We start from the raw sequence: 24,432 nt of genomic DNA on the forward strand, positions 1-24,432 counted from the left end.
CCCGCATCAACCTAGAAATGTGTCCACCCTTTGTGCCATGAAATGCCCAGAAAATCAAACCTTGCCCCAGGGCCAGATGCTGGGCAGGTTTGCAGTGAAAGGCTTGTAGCTTGCAGGGAAGAACCTCCCATTTTCAGGGTGGAAAACAAGTTCTTACATTCCTGCTGAGGCTTTTTCAGGACAGCAATTACGAACAACTCCGCTGCAGCTCTCCAAGAGGCCCGAGAGGAACTTCTTAGAAATGCACTTTTCCAGAGGCACCAATCCTCCATCTGCAGAGCCCAGGGGCTCCCTGTTCCGTGAGGCACCTCAGAGGGTGTTGCAGTCCCACGTAGGGTTTGCTGTTGGTTGGATGCAGAGGTGTTTTTGCTGACCCAGGTTACACACCACAGGTTTGAAGCTGGAATCGCAGCCAGCGACCGGAGCCGCGCCACCAACTTTGGAAGAAAATCAGGGAAATTTCCTAGAAAAAATGCTTTGCTGTGAGGGCTCAGTGCTGATCCTATCCCAGGGACACTGCTGTGACCCACCCCGATGTGTGCAGGGCAAGGAGAACAGCTCAAAAATGGGGCTACTCTGGTGGTTTTCCTGCTGAGAAATGGGCTTTCTGTAACGCTCCGACTTTGCAGAAATTATTGAAACCCAGGAGGTGCCTGAACTTGGCTGAATTTTCCTTCACCCTTAGATTATTATTATTACTCTTTTAATAACTTCAGCATGAAAAGTGAGGCTTTAACTTGCAGGTAAACATCTGCCCTAAGGCATGGAGGTGGCAGAGGGTGGTTTCTGGGACTTGGACCAGAGGAGTGGGCGGGTAGTTGGCTCTGTGGAGCCACTGTTGAAGCTAAAGGTTCATAATATATTATATTTCTGGTGATTTTTCTGCTCAAGAGAGCAGGCCATGGCCTGACTGTGGTGTGGTTTCACACTGGGGATTGTTACCTACCCTGTAGCAGTTTTATTATCCCTCAGTGCTCAGGAAACAGCTCCAGAAATCACTTTGGATTTGAAGTCTGGTCCTGGTGACCCTTTGAGCTCGAGTCTCTGATGCTGAACCCTGAGATTTAAAAAGAAAATATTTTTTGCTACTTTATATATAGAATCTCACCAAATTCTCTGGACTTTGATGAGACAGAAGGCTGTGGAAGGAAACATCTTGCTCTCTGATACGCTTCCCTCTCTGCTCTGCAGGGTGATTTGCAATCTCTTTGTGGTAAAAAAAAATTTAAAAAAAAGTGCATTTCCCCTTTGTGGGAAAAGTGCTTTCCTGTTTGTCTCAATAAATTCCTCCTGGTGCCTCACTTTTTGGTGCTGACTGTGAAAATACCCACGGAGGATGTGCTGCCTCTCATCCAAGTGTTATCTTTGGAAAGACAGAAAGTGGCTGCCACTTCCCCAGCTCCCCACGTGCATCACAGGAATTCTCCTTGTTTTGGTGTGGCACGAAGGCAAGCCTGGATTCTGGGGGAAAAAATAACCAGAACAGAACCCTCTGTGTGGTTGCCAAAGTGTTACAGAGCACCAGAAGATAGGGCTCAGAGAAATGAGAATAATATCTTGTAGCAGGCAGTGTTTGCCTGCTTGCTGTGATTTTGGAATTTGCAGGGAAGGGTTAAAAAAAAACAACAACAGCAAAAGGAACTGGAAGGATGACAAGGGAATATTGGTACAGAGAGCAGAACCAGGTGTTCTGTCAGCTGGTTTGCTTGGGCTGCTCATCAGATTGGATGAGTGGCATAAAAAGGGTATTTCAGGTGCTTTTCTCTGCCCTTGGGAAACGAGGAGGTCTTAAGGAATGGTCCGAAGTTCCAAGTGAAACAAGGGAGTGTTTTCCCTTGAAAGCACAGTTTGGAGCTCAGATCAAAATAGCAGTTGGAGCTATTGGGACTCTGTGGACTTCACAGGACATTCTTCTCTGAGGATAATGGGAACGTCAACGGGAACATTAAGTAGGAAGTGTGAGAGATCAGAATCTTTGTGCCTGTAGAAAAAAAAAAAAAAAAAAAAAAAGTAAGTCAGCTTATTTGTCGATCAAGGCACAATCTTGTGCTCTCTGCTGTTGTGTAAGTCGCTCAGCCTCACACCTTCCTCTGAAACCTCTCAGGGAGAATAGGGAAGTAGCTGGATCTCAGCCAGAGCAATTCCAAAGGACCTGGAGGATAACAAACAAGTGACAAGTAAACATAACCTCCTCCCTGCAACCCGCTTGCTCTCGGCTTGCATCTGCTCTAAGAAGCTGCAGGTTGCTCTGGCAGGAGTTGCTGGCAGGAAAAGCAGATGTGAGCACACCAGCCCTGCTCTCCAGCGACTCTTTGTTTGCTTCAGAGCAGATTCTCGGTTACAAGAAACTTTTTTTTCCTAACGCGTCTGGAAGGCTGGGGGAGATGGAGCCGCTGCCTCGGGGGATCCCACCGCAGCTTTCCAGCGAGATCAAGTTGTTCTCACATGGCCCCAGATGTGCTCAAGGTGAAGACGGCAGGAGACATAAATAATACTTCTGGGGTGAGCTCATCAGTTTGTCAGAGGCATGGCATATCTCCTTCGGTGGAGGGAGAAGGAAACCTGGCACCCGTCTCAAAACCTCTCCTTGCCAATGTCTTAATGCACTCAAGATTTACATTGTCTGCTGGGTCATGCACTTAAAGCAGCCGTTCGGATCCACCCACACCCCAAAAACGTGGAGCCGTGAGTGGGTGAGAAATTCCAGAAGCCAAAACTCGGCAAACACAGAGGTTGCTGTTGAAGAGAAGTTCGTTACGCAAACTGGTTGAAAAAAGCAGAGAATTGAAGAGAAGCTGGGTCCAGGCTGCACGCTGGAATTCAATCTGATAAAGCTGCAGAGGAGAAACAATAAGAGAAAGGAGTCTTCTGGAGGGAGGAAGTTATAACCCCCCCTCCTCCCTGGCCATCTGCGCTCCTTCCCTGCAAACCAGGAGCCATCGGAGGGGAGAATTCGTTCTCTTCCATCTCAGGAGATCCAAGAGGGGAAAATTTATCAAGTTTCATCTTAAGCACTTAATCTTCTGGTGCTATAGAAGAGGCAGAGTGGCAGCTGGGTCTCTAGATGTTTGATAGAAGCACCTATGGCATTAAATCCAAGATAACTCCCTGAACTATTTATCATCCTCTCGCTTCTCGAGCAAACCCAGTGTGGATAATAGGTATCTTAGTGTTAAATCTGTATGATTTATATGCTTTTAGCATGACGGGCCAATTTTGCAGGTCATATGCTGTTCATGTACACAGCTAGAGGGTATTTAACTGAGCGTGTGTGCCGGTTGTTTATTCCTGGTGAAAAATGCAAGAAGTGGTTAGATTAACATCTGTCAGGGCTGATCCTGCCAGGGCCTGGATGAATCTTTTCAGTCCCAGCTCTGTTTTCAGCGATGGTATCTCACGCCGTGTTGTAAACTTAAAAAAAGTTCGAGTTGGCAACTGGGATTGAGGGTAGGAGGTGACTTGGTGTCTGACATTAATCTTGCCAGTCGCTGAGCTTCATCCATCCATCTCCAGCAGCCTTGCAGCAGTGGATAATTATAATCTCTTATTTTTACGTGGGCAGGAAATGTTTATAAATGACGGGGAAACTGCCTGAACCGAGGCCACAAAGGTGATCAGCACTGGAAGTGAGAGCAGGGTCTGGATTCTTTGATCTGATAGCTGAGCCGTGACAGGATGTGGTTACTGGAGCAAGCACTGGTCAGGGACAAAGCAAAGCACGAAAAAAACCCCCAAAAAAACGAAGAAAGAAAAAGAGGAGAGTGTCCACTTTATGAGAAAGCATAATGGGCAATGTGTGGGTGTGGGGTGACAGCACTGTCAGGATTTATTTCTGCCTCATGCGAGGGGCTTGGGCGTGGAGACAGAACCGGCTGGGTCTGTGCTCAGAACCGAGCTGTGGGACCATCCTCAGCTTGACTGGACAGGACACCTAAATGGAACAGAACGGGAGACTTTCCCCATCTGATTCCCTCGGGAAAGTCCTGAAACATTCCGTAGATATAATGCCTTTTCTTGGTATTACAGATTTCTGCTTGTAGAAGCATCACCTGGCTCGTAGCTTCGCCTTATCTTGCAGGAAGAGACAGGCAGCACAGAGCAGGGACTGCTGCTTATCTGAAAGGATTTGTTAATGAATCCCTGGCTTCTTTCCCTCTCTTTTTCTTTCCCTGCCCACATTTCCAGGTGGATGAACAGAACCCGGGGACCTTGTTTACCTCAGCAGGGCCCGGCGGGACCCGTGTGAGGTGCTGGGACAAGTAGCTCGGTCACTAATTCTGTCGTTTTCTGAAGGGGGATGAACCCTCTCTGCAACAAACCAGCCAACTCATTAGTAACTTTTGGCGGAAAAAATTGAGATTTTTATTTTTTATTCATTGCCTAGAACGCACCTGGCTCTGTAGGGATTTGGGGATGGACCTCGCGCTTCAGGGCAAGGTTTTTAATATTAGTGAGGGCACACCAACACCCACCCACCCTTTTTCCCTCAGCCGGTACGGTGAAAACCCACTCACGGCGCCGTCAACACCGGAGCGGGAAACACCTCAGCCGCCGCCACGCTCGGGGAACAACACCCCCCTACCCCCCACCCCAAATCCCAGCCGGGCCAGCAAGAATATGGAGGTCCCCTAAGGCCGTGTGTGTGTGTGTGCTGCTTTCCCAAGAGCTCTATATCCCGGAGGGAGTAGAGCATAAGGGACACAAGGGGAGAGCACAGTGACAGCGGCCACGACCGCCGCCACCCTCAGCCGCCTCAGCGCTGCCGCCTTCCCGCCCGCCCCCTCCTCCTCCTCCGGGGGAAACCCCGCGGCTGCGCACGCGCGGAGCCGCCCGCGAGCTCCTCCCCCCCCCTCCCCTCCCTTTCCCCGCTACGGCGCACGCGCCCCTCCGCCCCCTCACCGCCCCCTCGCGCCGCCGCGCAGCCGCAGTGCCGCCTCCCCGCCCCCCTCCCAACCCGCCCGTCCCCGCGCATGCGCTCGGTTGCTTCCTCACCCTCCCCCCCCCCCCCCCCCGCCCGCCCCCCCCTTCCTCCACCTCTTCCCCCCCCCCCTCTCCTCCTCTTCCCCTCCGGCGCGGGGAGGGGGATGCGGACGGGGGAAGATGGCGGCCTCGAACAACCCGCGGAAATTCAGCGAGAAGATCGCGCTGCACAACCAGAAGCAGGCGGAGGAGACGGCGGCTTTCGAGGAGGTCATGAAGGACCTGAGCCTGACCCGCGCCCACCGGGTGAGCCGCCGCTCGCTTCTGTCCCTCCCTCCGTCTCTGTGTGTGTGTGTGTGTATGTGTGAGGGGCTCCCCCCCTCCTCCACCACCACCACCTCCCCCCCCTCCTCCGCCCCCGCCGCCTGGTGCGCGCGCCCCCGGTAGAGGCGGAGGGGAGAGGGGGGGATTTGGGGAGGGGGGAAGGGGGGGGGGGAAGGGGCGGCGCCCCCCGCAGCGCTCCCGGGCCCGGGGGCAGCGGCGGGCGGGGCGGCGAGCAGCGCCCCCTGGCGGGGCCGGGCGGTGCCCTCGGTGCGGGGCGGGGGTCTGCGCACCCCCCCCCCCCCCCTAATCCCCATCCCCAAACCGCCCCCTCCCCGCCTTCCCCCGGTACCGGGCTCCCCCGGAGCATCCTCCCCAGAGAGGCACCTGCCAGCGGGCGGGGCCCGCGGAGGGGGCAGGTGCGCTCCGAGGGGCCCCGGGGCACGGCCTGGGGGGGGGTTGGGTTCCCGTTGGAAGGCCCCGGTTGCCTTGTTGGAAGAGAAGGGCGGGGAGGGTTGCGCAGGGGCAGCTCCCCCCCCTCAGGGCTGAGGAGCGGGGTGGGGGCGTCTGTGTGGCGAGGCTGGGTCGGGGGACCGTGTGTCCCCCGGGACGGGTCTGTGGAGGGGCCCGGTTCGGTCAGCAGTGTTTGAGGGGGCGGCCCGGTTCGTCAGGCCGTGCCAGGCCCGTTTCTGAGGGGAGGGGGCTCTGGTTCCTCCACCAGAACAGGCCCAGGTCTGGAGGGGGTGGGATCCTGGGTCTGATATGGATTGGGGGGGGAGTCCTGCTTCCTTCGCCCGGATCTGAGGGGAGGGTTCCCGGTTCCTCACCCCGGACCAGGCCGGGATTGGGCCGGGGGGTTCGCAGCGCTTCCCCCGGGGCCTTGCGGAGCATCCCCGGCTCCGGCAGGGGCAGCAGGGCCGGTTCCTGCCCCAGGCCTCGTTCCTGCCGGTTCCTGCCCCCCTGGCTTGGGTAGGGAGCGCTCAGGGGCCTGCAGAGCCCCGGGGGGAGCTGCCGGCTGTGGTCTCGGTGGTGCTGTCAAGCTCCGGGGGTTGTAGGTGCAAATTGCTGCACTTCCAAAGCCTCCCCGCCTGCTGATGTCTCCGCAAAGCCCCTTGGGCAGAAATGGAAATGCTCTTTCAAAGTCAGATGTCTTCTCTGGTTGAGGTGTAGGGATGCCAGAGCTCTGCTGTGTGGGTCTTGTCTCACCTGCTTGTGTCAACGCCGAAAGAAAATTCGTGGCCGAGCCTTTGCAGGAGGGGGAATGAGAGAAGAGGTGGTTGGGTCTGCAGGAAAACATTTCCTTTTCTTCCTCTGTATCAGGAGAGGGTAAATATTTGTTTTGAGTTGGATGCTGCTGCTGTCAGCTCCTGCTTGGGAAGGCGTGAGGCTGGAGCCTTGTTTGTGTGCTGAACTCTTTGTTGAGAATTCCTGGAGGATGCTGTTCCGAGAGCAAAGAGAAGAAAATTTGGAGATGTTTGCATTTGCTGGAGTTGTTTCTTGCACCTCTGTTGTACCCGTGCAGCTCAGTCCCCCAGGGGTTTGCCTTGTGATGGTCAGTCCTTGGCTGCCAGTGGAGAGCTGAGGATACTTGAGAGTTCTTGAAGTCTGCAAATAAATACAGGTTGTCCTTCATTTAACTCTCACATTTAGCATTCACCTTCTGCCTGAGAAGTTGGAATCTTAATTTGGCTTCTCCCAAATCTGAGGGCTCCTCACCCAGGTTCTGCAGCTGGAAACCCATCCTATATTCAAGTACTGAGAGAAGGACCCAAGCTGAATAAGTTGTCTGAGGATTCTGGGTACTGAAGTGATGGAAACACTGACCAAAGAGCTGAATAAAATGTCTCCTTTGTAGACTTTTCTCTTCGAAATTCCATGATTTCATCTGTGTTTCAAGTGCAGGGTAAAAGCAAAAAGGGGTTAAGCACAACTTTGCTGTTTCCTCTCCTTTTCATCTGGCAACCAAGGCTTTGCTGTCAGTTTGAAAACGCCTTACTCAGTTGGTGGAAGGAGCCCAACATTTCTGTTGCCTTTTCATTATTAGTAATTGTCTTTTTGCAGTGTTTACCATCTTGTCTGGTTTATTGTTGGTTACTGGTCCTAGCCAGGCACAGAACTCCTGTGCCACCATTTCTTGTGTGTACACATGCTGCTTCTGAGCTTGCTTAGGACTTGGTAATCTTCCACCTATTTATGCTGTTCAGGCCATCTGAGATTTTTAAGCTATGATACATCTTTCTTGCCCAGGACAACACAGAGCACGATTATTAACTCCTTATTTATTGTTTTCACCATTCACTAGGGGAAAAAAAAAAATAATTCGTTTGAAAAATAAATGGCTTTGGTTTCAAAAGTCTTCCCCTGTTCTCAGGAACAACCAAGTCCTGTCTTGCAGGTGGCAAATTCCAGAAGGCTTTTTTTTTTTTTTTTTTTTCCCTTTTTTTTTTTCCTAATCTTTTCTGGGAGACACAGACCTTGCAAAGAGTCGTGGAGGTGGGTGGCCAATAGAAGCACTGGAGCTGCTTAATTGTCTTGTGAGTGGGACCTTCATGTTTATAATCCACAGATTTCTGCCAGTCCCATAGTAACAAAGTGGGTGAGAAGAGGGGGAGGTTATTTTTTTATTTCTGTGTGACATTGACTCTTGTATTTTATCTGTGGGTTTACTCCTTTTTTTTTTTTTTTTTTTCTTTTTTTTAATGTAAAGCATGGGATTTTGGAACCGTGGTGATTTCTGTGTTTTAAGGGTGGGCTGTTTAGCAGGGCCTGCTCTCCATTTCTGCTGTAACACAGCCCAGGGATGCTTGGTGCATTGCATGTGTTTACTGTCTCTGCCCCTTAAAATTGTAATTAACAGATCATTAACATGCAAGATAGCACAGATAGTGCTGAGCTCCTCCACGGATTGCTCTGCAAATGCCAGGAAATAGCAGATTTGTAAAGAAAATCTGGGCATAGTTTGTGACCTGAATTTCATTTGTTTAGTTCTCAGGTTTCCAGGATTGCTGTTGGTTTTGGTTTTTTTGTTTTTTTTTTTTTTGACACATATTGTTGAAGTCACTTAGTTTTGAGGGGTATCAGCCAGAGCTGTTTGAGCTCCTTCTTAGGGACTTTGCATTCTTACCTTAAAAAAAGAGACCCCCCCCAAACCTCTCTGTCTCCCAGCCCCAGATGCTTGGAGAGCTGCACTGGTGTTGATGTTTCTGGAGTAAAAAGAGGGAAGAGAAACCACATTAATGGTCATATTTGGGAACATTCTGCAAAATTCCAGAACTGCTTGAATGCTCTTTTCCTGCTCACACAGCCCCCCATGCAAATTAACTTGAAGAATGTGTCTGAAGAAAGTGCTACACTGTGATACTGCTTAGTAATAACCTGTCTTCCTCATGGGTACCAAATTTATTTTCTCTTTTCCCCAAGTACATAATTCAGAGCTTTGTCAGCCTGTGTGCTGGTGCTGTGACAGGATTTGCTGGAGTATTTTTAGGTGTCACCAAAATTTGTGAGTGCCCGTGTTGCTTTTTCCAATCCTTGAAAAACTCTGTGAAGGAAGAAGTTGGTGTTTCTGTTTTAAACCTGAATATTTTAAATCCAGAGGTCCTCTTTTGCTTTGTTGTTTTTTTTTTTTTTCAACTTGCCTATATTGTGATGCCATTTGAGCAAAGAGAAATAAATAAAAAAAAAGAAGTTTAAACCTCTTTGTGTGCATGTAAAACAGACACAGGCACACACCTCCCTGTAATTTGGACTTGTGCATGAGACAGTTACTCATTTGCTTGTTCCTGCTGGCTGCAGAAGAGAGCAAAATGTCTCTTTGTGCCTTCACAGATCATCACTCAATGCAGATAGTATGCAAAACAGGATTTAAAAGGTTACTTACATCAGGAATGCTAATTTGGGGGTTTAAAAATGAGAAGCACTGATGATGAGGATGATACAGTACTGCCACGTGTCCACGTTTCAGTTTGTTTTTATGAAATGATTTGATAAAAAAGAAATTCCTGACTAGGTAATAGCAGTTTTGAGAGTCTGAAAGATATTAAAGAAATGCATCAAAATCAGGAGTGAGTCCTCCAAGCACAGAGGTTAAAGTGGTCTTGGTCACAGTAATGCATTGTGAGTTTCTCCCAAAACAGAAATGGTAATTTTTTCAAGCTTTAGCCAGTGATTCCTCTTTGTTCCCTTTTTAAATGCAGTCTTTGGACCCTGAATTTGCACATTTCCAGGCTAAGAAATAGGTCACTTAGGTTTCATCTCTGATCTTCCTCTAATTTCTCTGATGAAGGAGGACACAGAACCAAGTCAGTTGGTTTCTGCTCCGCCAAACACGCTCCCCACATGTCAACCTCTCAACCAGCCTTCACTTGGCAAACAAGGGCTGGGTGAGGAGCTGCTCTGAACGTGCCCAAATCGTGGGGCAGCCTCGTTAATTCTTTGAAAGAATTAATTGTAAATCAGAGAGGGAGGACACGGAGGTGAGCTGCCCGCAGGGGCACAAAGAATCTCTGTTCTTCTGCAGCGCTCGGCTCTCCCCAACCCTCCTGAGCTGTCCAAGGTAAACACAGAGCCAGCTCCTGATATGCCATGCTGGAGAACTCTGCTTCAGTCAGCAGCCTAAGGTTTCTTCTGCTGAACCCAGCCAGGTTTGTGGTGTGGTTTTGTTTTCCAGGAGACAATGGCTTTTTTTAAAATTATTTTATGGTTATTCCATCATCGCCGTGCGGTACAGCTTCTTGCTTCAGCTCTCAAGGTCTTTTTCAGTGCAGTGGCCAAGTCTTGTCTGTCTGCATGATGGAGCAAAGCTACAAAGGACCCGTAGGCACATGAAACTATGATTATACAACCACAATATTTCAATTAATTGTAACTCACAGGATGCCTGTGTGGAGCTGAACTCGGTGCGCTGCCTTTCAAAGGCTTCTTCAGCTTCAGTGGTAGAGAACATTTGCAGCAATGCATTTATAAAAGATGTCTCATTTAGTAAGAGAAAATTGTTTTCAAGGTTATGTACAGTCAGCTCTTCCAGCTCTTTGAGGGTGATCTGGGATTTTTTTCCTCAGTTAGTGAACTGCAAATGTGTTTTACCAGAGGTGAACTTGGCCTGGAGTAAAGATCTGGAAAAGTTTTAGCTCTAGATACTTGTGGGTTTAGGTCTAGATATTCTCAGTTTTATATTTACAACCTGAAGTATGTAGTTTGGAGGGCTCTGAGTTGCAGTTAGGAAGGCAGGAGCTGCAAACCTCCTGCAGAAGTTACAGGGATGGTAAAACCATCAGTCAGCAGGAGGAGTTGATGCTGTGTTAATCTGAATTACCTGCTGGCATCAGTGCAAGGGCAGAGGCAAACAGGAGCTCTCTGCATAAGTAAAGCATTCAACCACAAAACAGTGCAGCAGGAATCCTTCCTTAAAGTAGTTTTCAAGAACATGATGCAATGAAAAATGATTTTAGTAGCTGTGTGGCCTGTGTGCAAACTCTTCAGTCCCTGTGAGATGAAACAGAAAAGAGCTGTTCTATACAGAGTGCAAAAAAAAAGCCAAAAGGGGGGGAAAACCCCTGAGCTCTGGAAAATCCCATGATGTGATTGTGTGAGGACAGGGTGTTGAAAACCAGTTTGAATTGTAGTTAGGTTTCTGGTTCAGATCTTTTAAAATTCTTTTTATTTAAAAAAATTGGGTAAACTGCATCTTTATTTTTCCAACGCTCTTGGATTACCTGTGCTGGTTTGGAAACAACATTTATTTAAATCTGCTGTTCATCAAGCTGCTAACCATTTATTGCCACTTTTTTAACCCATTTACTGATGGTGTTGATTTTAGTGAGGAAACATTCAGCATGCCATGGCAAGATGAAGACCCTGATTCCTTGCTGAGGATCCTACACGTTGCAGCTTGTGTGTTCCTTCCCTCCTGTTAGTGCAAGTTCCTGGGCTGCAGGGATTGACCACCTTAAGCTTTGGGGGTTTTGCTTGAGGTGAGCATCACCCCAAACAAGCTCCTGCTCTTACCAGAGGTGGAAGTTGTTCTGTAAATAGTATTGAATATTTCTAGGGGTAATAAAATACTAATTTGGCAAAAAAGTAGACATCTTCTTAAAACTGATGGATGAAGATTTAAACAAAATGCCTTAAATGCTGAATAGTTGTTTTTTGTTAGGGCTAAGGGTTAAAACTGATGAATGAAGACTTAAACAAAATGCCTTGAAGGCTGAATAGTTGGTTTTGGTTCTGTTACCTGTCTCTAATTGCCAAGGAGCATTTTCTTGGGCTGAGTTGGGTTTTGTTAATCTCCCTGACAGCATTGATTGGTTTCTGATGGTATTTTCCACACTGGCATCAGTATTTTTGTACTTAATGTAGGACCTGAAACTCAAGTATACTTCAGAGCACTTTTCAGCAAATGTAGCACTGGATCTTAAAAAAAAACCAAACCAAACAAGCAACCAGAAAAAGACAGTAAGTTTTTCTTTTTTCAAAATAATATTGTTGTCAGGATGGCTGGGATTTTACCCCAGTGTTTTTGTAGCTGTGCTGGAGTAGCTGTTGCTCTTCAGTGGAAAGTATCAGGTTGGAGTAAGAAACAAGCTGTCAAAATTGGGTAGATTTTTTTGTGAACAGAAGCTTGCAGCAGTGCTTGTTGTGTGACTGTGATCAGTTGCAACCTTGGTGCTTCTTCCCTTTTTTTTTTTTTTTTTTTTTAAATTTTGGTCTAAACTCCCAGCATTTCAAGAAATAAATGTAGTCCCAAAGGCTGTGGAGTAAACTTGAGGTGGCAGCTGAACTTGTGGGTCTTGATGAACTCATTAGCTAAGGTTGGTGTTATCTGATGGTGTGTAGGAGTTAATATTTAAAACGTTGCTTTAATTTGTTTTAAATGGTTTGCACAGCATATTTAGTGCTGTGTAAGTGATATCCAGGAATAAGATGTCTTTCAAGATCTCCATGGGTACTCATCAAGCCAAACAAGCATTGCAAAAGTGCATATTTGTCAATGAGGGATGTTTTTGTATGATCTCATTGGTACTTTATAAATTATAAAGTTGTAACTGAGTGTTGATAATAGTCTTGTTTTTGCAAATTATTTATTGGGAACTGAAAATTCTTCCCCTTGTACCAGAACAATCCTTTGCAATAAAACAACAGCAACACACACCCACAACAAATGGGTCTTAAATAATGAAATAGAGGAGAAAAAATGATGTCTTCTGGCTTTAGGCTCCTGTAATAATTCAACAGCACTTCACAATCCTTCTCTAAAAGCCTGGATTTCCCAGCCAGGTCTGCACTCTGTATTTTGCTTTTAATTTTGATACCCAACTAGTTCTGTTAGTATTCTTTTCCTTGAATGTTTGAGGTCTCCAAAGGGAGGGAATTTGAGTTGATTTTCCCAAATTTATGTATTTTCAGGCAGATGGTGATGGCTCCCAACTCAAAGTGGATCAGTTATTTGTGATCTGCCCTTCTGGCCACTGGTGCCTCTTGTAGAAGCAGCATTTTGTTCTGTCTGTCTGTCCTTCTTTCAGTCACCATTCCACCAGACCCTCTCTCCCCCTCTGTGGTGTTTTCTCCCCTGGTTTGGGAAGAGCAAAAATAAAAATCTCAGATACTACACAAGTTTCCAGCCCCCTCCTTGGTTTCAGATGTGACCTTCTCATTGTAATGAGATTTTTCTCTTGTGCAGTGAAACGATGACTTTGTAGGAGCCTTTTGCATTCCAAGAATTTTGACTCCTAATGGCAGAGATTTTTAATACCTAAAGGGCTGCCTGATGCCTCATCTTCAGACCTACAAATAATTTCTTCATCTGGAAGAGGAGGGTTTAAGGTTGAGCTGCAGTGGGAGGAATTGTTTGGAGGGAAGGACGTGCTGGGGTGGTTTTGGGGACTGGTGAAATGGTTTTTTTTTTGTGCCTGGGAAGCAATGTGAGCCTTGGCTAAATCCCACATTTCTTCTGCACCAGGAGGTTTGTTACTCAGCCAGCTCTGCCTGCAGCTCCTGGCAGAGCAGAGGAAGGTGCTCTCCTCACTTAATGAACTCCAAACATCCCCTGATCATCTCCTCATTTAGGAAACTTGTAGGGTTATGTAACTGAATTTTCATTCTTTAGCTAAAAATAAAAAATGGAACATAAAAGCTATTTTCATCTTGCTTAATGAGGGCATCTCTGCTTTTATTTCATCTTTTCTGAGACATTTCAATAGGAGGATTGGGGATGGTTTTAGGAACTTTGGTTTTTTAGCCAGGACACTCATTTTTTTTGTTGTTCTCTGCAGTGTTGTCCATCGACCAGCAAACAAACACATTGCCCTGCTCAGAGTGAGTATTTTCTGTGAAAGTACAGTTAGCTCATCATGATCATGAAACGAGAGCACTTTTGATCCCATTGTGCTGGATTTAAATATTTCAGAGAGGGAAAGGATTCTTTTTGCTACCAACTGATCAGTGAGCTTCAAGTCCCAGCCCTCCGATCTATTCTACGAGTGCCTTTCTCTTTTTGAAAACCTTTCAGTGTGGCATTAGCAGAGCTGCCACAGGATCTGGTTTGTTTTTAAAAGCAGTGCAAATCAGGTTTGGTTCAGATTGTAGCTTGGCTTGGCTCTCTGCCCAGTGATAGAGCAGAACTCTGAAGAATAGTCACTATTTTAAGGCTCTAGTTGTGCTGTATCCTGTTTTTACTTGCTACTCAGTTGTGACTGTGAAGTTTAAAACAGTAAACCTTTGTTCACCAGAAATAGCCAAGTGTTTTTAAACACAGACTGACAGCCTGTATATTAAATTTTATTGTTTATTATTGTTATTTTTATTACTTTATTTATTCCAATTCTGCAAGGTGTGCTCTTACTGAGGCTTCGCCTTCAAACCCCGAAGCATCAAATAGTTCATCCAGGTTCATTTTTGGAGAAAGTTAAATGCAGTAACTGCTTAACTTAACTTTTAACTTGCTTAAAGTGTTGCTGGTGTCCATCAGGAATAAATAATACTAAAATAATTGCAGCATGAAATGCTGCTACATCCTTCCTTTTCCTCCCTCTTTCCCCGCCAGAGTTAAAACATTCTGGTTTGCTCTCTTTAGGTTCACAAGAAAAAGGATTTTTTGATTTGGAGTGTAGTGTGGATTTGGAGTGGTTTATAACCCCTAAGTGTACATTAGGGGGTGAGATCTTTTCACTTTCACATGAATTCTAGAAGACATCTGGGGGTAGAAGTCCGAGTTTGTAATTTTTATAACCCCATTTCCTCACAGTTTTATAGCTGAGGCAATCTGGGGAGTTGGTTGCAGCTCCTGAAGGAGAATCTAATGGTGCCTTGGAATTTGTAGATGACTCATAGCAGGACAAAACAATCCAGTTAAGTGATTGGAGGTCTTAAATAATCTCTTGAACAGGAAGGTGAAGAAAACATCATGAACTCAGGGGTAGGAATTGTCTCTCGGAGCGCTAAAAGCGCAGTGATCCCAACCTGGAGGGGATTCTGATGATTGCTCTTTAAGCTTTGCTGATCAATATACATCTCAGCTCTTGTGAATGAGATTTATTGGACTGAACTCTGATGGGTTCAGCCAAGCACTGTTACATTTACCAGTTGGGAGAAGTTTGTTCTCAGTTGGTTTGTAGTAGTGACACTTCGCACCTCGGCTGCGTGGGCCAGGGCTGCTTCTGAGCTTTTTGGCTTTGCTTTTTCTCTTGTTCTCTTCCCTTTGCTCCATAAATCAGCTGGGTGGTCAAGTTTTTTGATACAGAAGGATGGCTGCACCTCAAAATGGTGAGAAAAATTATTTTGGCCTTTGCATTTCTTTGCTTCGTGGCTGCGGTAGCTGCAAAAAAAAAAAATGTTTTTAGCTAGTCCCAAAAATGAAGCCCCACATTCCTCAAAGGAATGGTCAAAGAGGCTGGAGATGAGAACTTCCCCATCATTACCTTTCTGTGTTTCAAAGCACAGAGTCATCCAGGACTGCTTTAATTTTCTAGAGGCTTTTTCTGCAGCTGCCAGGGAACCGTGTGGGTGTTCCTGTAGCCACACAGATGCCTCCCAGCTTTACTGGTAAGCAACTGGAATTGCACCATAGATGTGGTACTCTCAGGTAACCTTGAAGCTTAATCAGGTTTATACCATCTTAAGTTAACTATCTTGCCTGTTATTACTATAATGATGAAAAAATGCTTCTCCTGATACCCAGTTTGTTTTTTCCTGCTTCCCCTTCCCTCCCCGCAGACCCTGGGACTGAGTTGGTGTGAGCAGGGATGCTCACAGGCTGGAGCAGAATCCCTTTGGTTCTGGTCCCTTCTGTTTTGCTGTTAATTTCTGAGGTCTTGGTGAAAATTTGGGTATTTTAGGAAGCCCCTCAACCCTTGAATAGTGTATTTGGGAATGTATTCTAGCTGTCCACTGGTAAAAAAATCAAGTGTTTGAGTTGGGGAGCATTTCAGTGTGGCAGAGAGAAAGCTGTTGCTTTTTTGTGGCTGCTAAATTCCAATATATTACAAGAGATTCCTCCCCTTAAAAAAAAAACAACAAACAAACCACATTTTTTTGTTCTTTTCTTGAATTTTTGTTCTTACTGACTGCCTTTGGCTGGCCCGCAGAGTTTTTCTGTTTGTGTCCTGACATGTTGATGTGATAATGGAACAAATACTTGAAAGTGACTTAAATGACAGTTATGGTGATGGAAGAGTAAACAATGATGTAGCAGTTCTAAAAGCCAGGGGTTCAAATTCAGTTCATACCATATGTCTGGATTTTTTCGGGGTAATTTTCACTTAGTTTGTAGTAGACATTTGGCTTCCTGTTTTGGCTTGGGAGGATTTCTCTCTGCAGTATCTATTGTGCTAGGATGCTAACAGCATTAAAGGCCAAATATGACTGGTAGAGGCAACAAGGGAAACTTTTTCTCTGCTTGTCCACACTTGTCTGTTTTTAACCAGTGTTAAAATCTTCCCTTTTATGAAAATAAAACCACATTAAAATCGGGAAAAAAAAAACAAACCAACCCAAAACAAAAAAAACCAAACCACCCAACATTGCAAAATGTTTTGTTACAAAGCTGATGATGGAATATTTTAAATCCCAAGTGACCCAGACAGAGCAGCTGCTATCACTGTGGATTATACCTTTCCTCTAAACTTCAGACTTCATTTCCTTTCCCCATCTTCCTTGGAGGAACAGCTGTGCCTTTGGATCTGCTGCTGCTCTTGGATCAGTACTTGAAACTGCAGGAAATAAGTTACTAGCTTGATGGTATTTCTTCCTGATTGTGACAGCCCAAATGAGAGAGAAATGCAAGGGATTCTCTTTTCTTTTTCTCTGATAAATCAGTCTGTGGAGTCTGTCTCCATTAGCCAGGGAGAGCTGTGAAGGAGCTCGCTGTGCTTTTTCTGTTCTGGCTTTACTCTGTGTTTGCTTTATGTTGCTGCCATGAATGGCTGATTATTCAGAAAGAAAAGAACAGTGTCACTTGCTTTGCAGCAGGCACATGTAAATGTGTTCTGATTTTTAAAGGAACACAGCTTTCAGCATTCCCTTTTTATATCTGTGGTGTGCAGGAGCTTGGAGGGGCTGATAGCAGGCTGCATGTGTCTGTGTAATTCTAGATATTTTTTATCCAGCTCCCTGGTCAAGCCTTCTAGAGAATCAGTCTTTGATCAAGGAACTTGAGCTATAGTTTCCTGATATTGCTCCTTTTTCTTTGGATTAGGCAGAGTGGCATCAGGTCCTCTGAAAGACTTAAAAGGGGGTTTCTATCACAGGGTTTATTTCCACTGCCCATCAGGACATTCTTTGGATGGAAGATAAACTTCTGTCACAGACACCCTTAAGTGGGTGCATGCTCAGATGAAAGGGAAGCACTGATGGCATTAGGATCCATCAGCTAATTTTTCATTGTTTGGGAAACAAAAGTGAAGGGCTAAATCCATCTCTGCCACCTCTTCAGCTCCTAAACACTGGGAGTCAACATTTTTAATTACAATGAATTATCAAAAACCCAGCAAAACCCAATCAGTATTAACTCAGCAGTTGGACTCAAACTCCAAATGCATGATAGAGATTTAAAAGTCAAGCATTCCAAAACTCTCTCCAATCTTCATTCATCTCTTGCTGTGGGAGCTGGGTGGAAGACTGGGGTTAATTTATCATCTATATTCCCCACTCCCCCTGTGAGAATGAGACCCTGGCCTCTTGCAGCCCCAAAATAGATAAGGGTGGCTTACTGGGAGGCTGTTAAATCTCTTGATTTATCCCCATTGTTCAGAGGATTGCTCTGGGCCTCAGAGTCAAACTTGGGTTTGGTGGTGGGATAATGAAACCCCCAGGGAACAGCCCCAAGCTGGTGAGGAATCCGAGTTGGAAAACAACTTAATCTTTACAGTGTTCTGCTGGGGTGATTATATCCTCATTTTATAGGAGGGTAAATAAGATGCAAGCAGTAAAATAAGAAGAAAATAATGCCCAATTTGATACCTTTGGTAGTAGGGGGGAAAGCCAGCAGCAGGGCTGGAGTTTTTTAATGTCCTTTATACACCCACAGCACAGGTCCAGGAGATGTAGCCCTTTAGACCTCAGTTAGTAATTTTGACAGAGTCCTGATTGTTGAGTAACCTGAAAATTAACATTTGCCTCTGAAAAAGGCTTTAATTGCTCCGGAGCTTTGGTAGCAGGGGGAAGACAGAAACACTGGGTTCCTGTAACATGAGGCCCCCATCTCTCATCATTCCCTTGTCTCATTCTTTTCATACTTCCCACCTTCTTCAGGAGTGAAAATGGGGTTTGCTCAGCCAGCAGCTTCAGCAGGCAGCCCTGAAACATAACCTGCATGCACCTGAGTTGGTCTGAATATTGAATAAATCCTCCTTTTTTTTTTTTTTTTGGCTCTCACAGCTTGCTCCTGTTCCCCTTCTGCTAACAAAAACTGGGTGAGTGAGTGAAGAGAATCCAGGCTAACCCACACAGGTTTTCTGTTGGTTCAGCTTCTTTAATCAGATTTCTTTCAGATCATAAAAGTTTTGGTGCTAGGAGATGGGCAAGGTTGGAAATCTTCCCCTTTCCTCTGGCAGCCAGAGCACAGGGACAGTGTTTTCCACAGTAATCTTCTCACTTTTATCCAACTACATCCTCTGCTGCTCACAAAACTTTCTTTCTGCTACTTCTCATTATTGATCTTAACTTTAGGTTCTTGGCTGTTGTTCTAGAGAGGGACTGGCAGCTGAATATCTGCTCTAATTAATGTAGTTGTGGCTAACATTTACATTTTCTTTTCTTTGGCTAACAGGATTCTCTTTTATTGATTTGTGAATCCTTCCTCATTTAATTAAGTAAATTCCACACAGCTTTCATGGAGGGTGATTTTAGTAAATGAGCAGTTATTTACTACATATTAATTTTAGAAATTGGTGGGATAGCAAGTGCAGAGTTTCTAAAATTTAGATTCTGATGTGAACTTTAGAAACAGAAAAAGATTGATTTGAGGGGAAAGGAGGAGCCAAACTCTCTGGGTGGTCAGAGCTGTTAGGTAACTGTTGGATAGTTTTCAACAACTTGGACACAAATGTAAAAAACTTTTTAAAACTTAAATAGTTAGGTGGGTTTTAAGGTAAATGTCAGGTAGTGGTTGTGTTGCCACTGGGTCTCAAAGCTGTATCATGAAACTGATGTTAACTTCTCTTTCTTTTGAAGCCTCTATTTACTTTTCTTATCAACATGAGGATTGTGAATGGGAAGAAATCTCCCTTGGGAGAAAATACTTCCACTGGGATTCCACTGAGTAACAGATTTGTCTTGAGGGTTTGTTTGACTTTGTGTTTAATTTCCTGCAGGAGAAAGAAGCCAGATGAGGAATTTGGGAGACTCTTGGCTTGCAGTTCACAGGAGAGGCAGATTGGGCACGCTTGACCTAGAAAGTTTCTCTCCCTGCCCTTCCTTTGTCACTCCAAAAATCCAGTTCTGAGCAGAAAAAGGCACTTGGTCTCTACTGTCTGTCTTTGGCTCTTTTGCAGAGAGGCCAAAAGTAGTAAAAAAAGTGGTTTTTTTCATTGGGGCTGAACTTTCTACCAAGAGTTGGGCTGTGGGTTTCTAGACCAGAAAAAAATAGTGGTGGCATCTTTCTGAGGATGCCAAACTAACCCCAGCCAGTTCAAAAAAACCCAGACAAATGTATATTCCCTTCCCTGGCAGGTCCTGCTTCTGGTTCCTCTAGGAAAAAACCTTCCTGAGAAATTTCAGACCTATCCAGCTGGGAAACTTTGAACTGGTTTGAACAACAGGATTTACCTATAATGCAGTCTCTAAAACTTCCAGTTAATCCTTTAAAGAGAATTTAATTTCCAATTAAGCTTTAATAAGACATTTCTAATTTTAAGCTGCACTTGTTTTGCTGCTTATTAGCTTTAACATGCTAAAGAGAAAGCTTTTTAAAGTGGAAAGGTAAAATTTATAAGAAAGGTTGGTATGGAAACTGCAAACTGAGAAAAGAGCAGTTGCTGTGAAATCTTATTTCCTGTAGTCATCAGATATCTTTCTTTTTTTTTTTTTATCAGAGGGACACTCTACCCTTTTATTATTACATTTATGGCAATTAAATTCTTAATGTATTAGAAAGGGTATTTTGAAAGAAATGGTTATAATGGATTTTGATTGACTTCATCCCAGTGTCAGATTTGCTCTTTGATTTTGAGTTCTCTCCAGAAGTTTCTCATTTGCCCCAAATTCAGAGAAGTTGAAATGCTGAATTTTACTAAATGCTTCCTTTGATTCCCATTTGGATATTTTGGATGCTGAGAAAGTCTGTAGGAAAACTGGGTATGTTTTTAGGGGGGTGTTTCCCTCCTTTTTTATTTGCATTGTATAACTTCAATCTCTCTCTACAAACACAGCTGTATATCCAGCAAACTTTAACCCAATTTAAATGGAAAAACTGAGGCAGTTCCCATAAGTGGGTTCACATAAAAGCTAAGAGATGGAAGAATGTGCTGTTGTTAGCACGTAAGTAATTGTGTTCAAGCTGATATTTTTGATTTCTTACCAAAGTTTTGTGTGTCCAGCTCCATTAAGCAGAGTAAGATCATGTGGTGTTACTCAACTGTTAGTTAAGGAAGTAATTGCTTGCAAATTCCTAATTACTACATGGAAAGCTGATCATTTCTTTCTTGTAGAGATCCTGCTGCTGCCTCAGATTGTTACTCCTGCACCTTTGCAGAGATTTATGGGTTTTAACATGATTTCAAATCAGACAAACCAACAGTGTGTCAGCTTTTTGTTTGGGGAATGTTTTCACCCTTCGTTTGGGTTTTAACAGTTACATTGGATTTTAACTTAAGATCTTGTTTTTTTTTTTTTTTTTTCTTCAAGTAGCATAAGAGAAATAGTGGTGGAGGGAAAATTACAGATTCAGTTAGGATCTGTCATTTGGGAAACATTTCTTCTGAACAAGAATGCCAAGAAGAAATAAAATGGTTTAAAAAACAAAAGCTCGTTCCTTACCAAAAGCTTTCTCAGGAAGGAACTGGAATATTTAGCAATATTTTCAACTGTCAAGGAGCTATTATCTCAGCCACATAACACTGAAATGGAAAAGCTGTAATGTATAGTCACCAAGTTCTCATGGCTCAAGAAATTAATCTATCTGGTGAACACTAAGTAATTCATTATCATGCTTCACTATCTAAATTCATATAGAAAGTGAGTTGCCACTAATTGAATCTAACCCCAGGAGGTACAGCTAGAGTTGTCAGGAGACTTGTTAACATTTTAAGAGTAATTTTTTCTGTTAAGAAAAGGCCCTTTTTTTTTTTTCCTTCTTTTTTTGTCCTTTCAAAATAAAACCCCTCAGTCTCCCTCCTCAGCCCTAATCCCCAAACCCCAAATTGTGCTCTAGACTGAATTCACTTCACAAGAAAAGAAGGGAGTGTTCAGTTTGGTCCCCACTGCTTCCAGTTTTCATTTTCAGTGCTTCTTTTCTCTCTGCACAGGTCTCCTGGAGGACTGGAGCCTGCTGAGTTATCTCAAAGCACAACACTGACATTTGCAGATTTTTTATTTTTTTTTTTTTTTTGCTGATCCTCTGCACTGAAAGGCTCGAGTTGATCTTGCATGAGATCTCCTGTTGGAATGACATTAAGGTCGAGTGTGGCAGTGTTTAAAAATGCTTTCCTTAGCAGCTGAAGATGTGAGGAGCTCAGCAAACTGGTCTGCTCTGCTTTCTCTTGATCTTCCCAGATTGCAAGTGGCAGTTGTTGATGGTCTCCTATAAACCCTGGAGTCTGGGGGCCACTCCTGCTAAAAGGCAGGAGAGAGAGGAACAAACACAGCCCAGCTCCTTGGTGTAATGACATATGATAGCAATAACAAGCAATCAGTTTCCTGATTTTTGGCAGGGATCTCCAAAAGTGTTTATCAAAGGTAGTGTTACTAAAATTAATGATGCTGCAAAGCCCTTTAACAAGCTCAGGGTTTTGTTTTTTTTTTTTTTTTTTTTTTGAGACCCGCTCGAGTTCCTCATCTCTTGTGTTTCCTCTCATTTCCACCTTGAACTCCAGTGGCAAGACAAACGGTCCTGACCTCCCTGTTCCATTGTGCTTTGAGGCAGGTATATACTGGGGAAGGCCAAAAACATTTAAAAAAAAACCCTCAAACCCATAAAACATCCCTTCCCCTCCCTCCCTGGGCGCCTGATGGTTGGTTCTTTAGAGGAAACCAACACCTGTTGAAATAGTTACTTCTATGTTTGGCACAAATCCCGAGCAAGCCCTTTTTTTTTTTTTATTATATTTAATCAACAAAAACATATGTAGGGGCCAGGCAAAAAAAAAAGCACAGCTAGTTCTGATCTTGTGCTTTTAGTGCTCTGCAGCTCAGAGTGAGAAGGGCTTTAATTCCATGTCTTGTTTTGAGAGCCTTTGGTTGGAATTGAGTGTCAAAAAACTCCAAAAACAAAACTGGGAGGCCCTTTCCTACTTTTTAAGTGGGATCTGATTTGAACTGCTTGGTATTGTTTTGTCAATATTTTATAAGTTTGGGCTGAGGGGATTTAGCTGCCCTTTGGTTAAGAAAAAAACCAAATCATCAGCCACTTGGTTACTGGTATCTTGCTGGAATAGTTGAGGCTTTTGAGAGTGCTTGTTCCATGGAGAGCTTTCATCCCAAAGAGCCACCTCATAAGTTTTGGATCAATTCAGTCCCTCAGCTGAAATATAAAATAAAAAAAAACATAAAAATGTTGGCTCTCTGTGTTCTTGGAAATTGGTGGCTTCCAGGGGGGAGGTTCTGTGAATAAAGGGTATTTGAGTTGCTTCCTAGGGACAGTTATAAAGTCTGAAGAATGCAGAATGTTTTCTTGGGGGCAATGTCATTTTCTTCCCCTCTGTCCAGGGACTGTTTTAGATCCCTGAGTGCTGGTGTGAGACAGGCAGAGCAGTCCCTTTGCTCTCCTGGTGCTGGCACTGTGATGTCTTTGCTCTCAGCATCCCTGCTGGTGGGGTGACCAAGGGACTCTGTGCCCATCACCTTGTCACCTGGGAGGTGCCAGCAATTCCTTCCCTTTGCTGGAAACCCCTTTGCTGTGGTTTTTGTGGTAAAGCTGGAGAAGCAGGGCCATTCCTTTCCATCTTGCCATATCCTTTGCTTGAAGAAAGGGTAAAGAAAACCAACAAACACGTCAGCAGCCAGTTCATAGAATCCTAGAATCCTAGGGGTTGGAAGGGACCTGGAAAGATCATCTAGTCCAACCCCCCCTGCCAGAGCAGGGCCCCCTAGAGTACATCCCCTAGGAACGTGTCCAGGTGGGTTTTGAATGTCTCCAGTGAAGGAGACTCCACAACCCCCCTGGGCAGCCTGTTCCAGGGCTCTGTCACCCTTACAGTAAAAAAATTTTTTCTGATATTCAACTTGAACCTCCTGTGCTCCAATTTACACCCATTACCCCTTGTCCTATCACTGGTCACCACTGAGAAAAGCCTAACTCCATCTCCCTGACACTCACCCCTTACATATTTGAAAACATTGATGAGGTCACCCCTCAGTCTCCTTTTCTCCAAACTAAAGAGCCCCAGCTCCCTCAGCCTTTCCTCATAAGGGAGATGTTCCACTCCCTTAATCATCTCAGTAGCTCTGCGCTGGACTCTTTCAAGCACTTCCCTGTCCTTCTTGAACTGAGGGGCCCAGAACTGGACACAATACTCCAGGTGCGGCCTCACCAATGCAGAATAGAGGGGGAGGAGAACCTCTCTTGACCTACTAACCACCCCCTTTCTAATGCACCCCAGGATGCCATTGGCCTTCTTGGCCACAAGGGCACATTGCTGGCTCATGGGCATCTTCTTCCTCACAGGATTTCTGCTGGATTCCTTCACCAGCCCAGTTGCCTCCTTTGGACCTGCTCCAGCACCTCAATCTCCTTCCTGAGCTGAGGGGCCCAGAACTGGACACAGGACTCAAGCTGTGGCCTCCCCAGGGCTGAGCACAGGGGCAGAATCCCTTCCCTGGACCTGCTGGCCACGCTGTTCCTGAGCCAGCCCAGGATGCCATTGGCCTTCTTGGCCACAAGGGCACATTGCTGGCTCATGGGCATCCTCTTGTCTACCAGGACCCCCAGGTCTCTTTCACCTCCACTGCTCTCCAGCAGCTCAGCCCCCAACCTATACTGGGACATCGTGTTGTTCTTCCCCAAATGCAAAACTCTACACTTCCCCTTGTTGAATTTCATCAGTTGTGGGGATGCTGAATTTTCTAGTGCTTTCTGCTCTTCAAAATTCTGGCATTGTGATCTATTTGATCTCTCTGAACAAAACTCCACCAGATTTGTTGATGTACACACTAAATTACCTTAGCAACCAACCTGCATCTAGTCCAAGATCTGAACATTTAAACTTTAAACAATTCTTTGCTACCAATCTAGGAATGCTCTTGCATTTCAGAGTAGAAAAGCAGCCAAATGACATCTAGTGAGGAACAACATAAAGGATGAGACATGAACATCTCCACAGAGGAGAGGAAATTTATCTAAGCTGGTTTCTTTGCTGCTTTAATTGTGGTTTCTTGAATCCATGGAAGATGCAGGATTGTTGTGTTCAGATGGTTGCAAATTCTGCTTTCTCAGTGAAAAGTTCTGCTTTTCTTCAGTGTGGTGTTAAATCTAAATGGTATTGAGTGTGAACACTACAGAATTGAATGATAAAATAGTTTTAATACTGGTACCACTAAACTTAA

The 24,432-nt window shown here is 44.9% G+C and overlaps 1 protein-coding gene across 3 annotated transcripts in view; it reads left to right on the forward strand.

Moving 5' to 3' along the window:
- The first annotated feature begins 5,029 nt into the window (after nucleotides 1–5,029).
- The window catches only part of CRTC1 (CREB regulated transcription coactivator 1), a 46,652-nt gene continuing 27,249 nt past the window's right edge, over nucleotides 5,030–24,432 (forward strand). Inside the window, exon 1 of one of the 3 annotated variants that reach the window (XM_071728160.1) lies at nucleotides 5,030–5,226. In XM_071728160.1, the coding sequence (XP_071584261.1) occupies nucleotides 5,101–5,226 (126 nt within the window). In that variant the 5' untranslated portion in view covers nucleotides 5,030–5,100. The remainder of the gene's footprint in view (nucleotides 5,227–24,432) is intronic. The other 2 variants (XM_071728162.1, XM_071728163.1) reach the window with 2 other exon arrangements.

The sequence above is a fragment of the Heliangelus exortis genome, chromosome 28, assembly GCF_036169615.1.
Source record: "Heliangelus exortis chromosome 28, bHelExo1.hap1, whole genome shotgun sequence".
Taxonomy (NCBI): Eukaryota; Metazoa; Chordata; class Aves; order Apodiformes; family Trochilidae; genus Heliangelus; species Heliangelus exortis.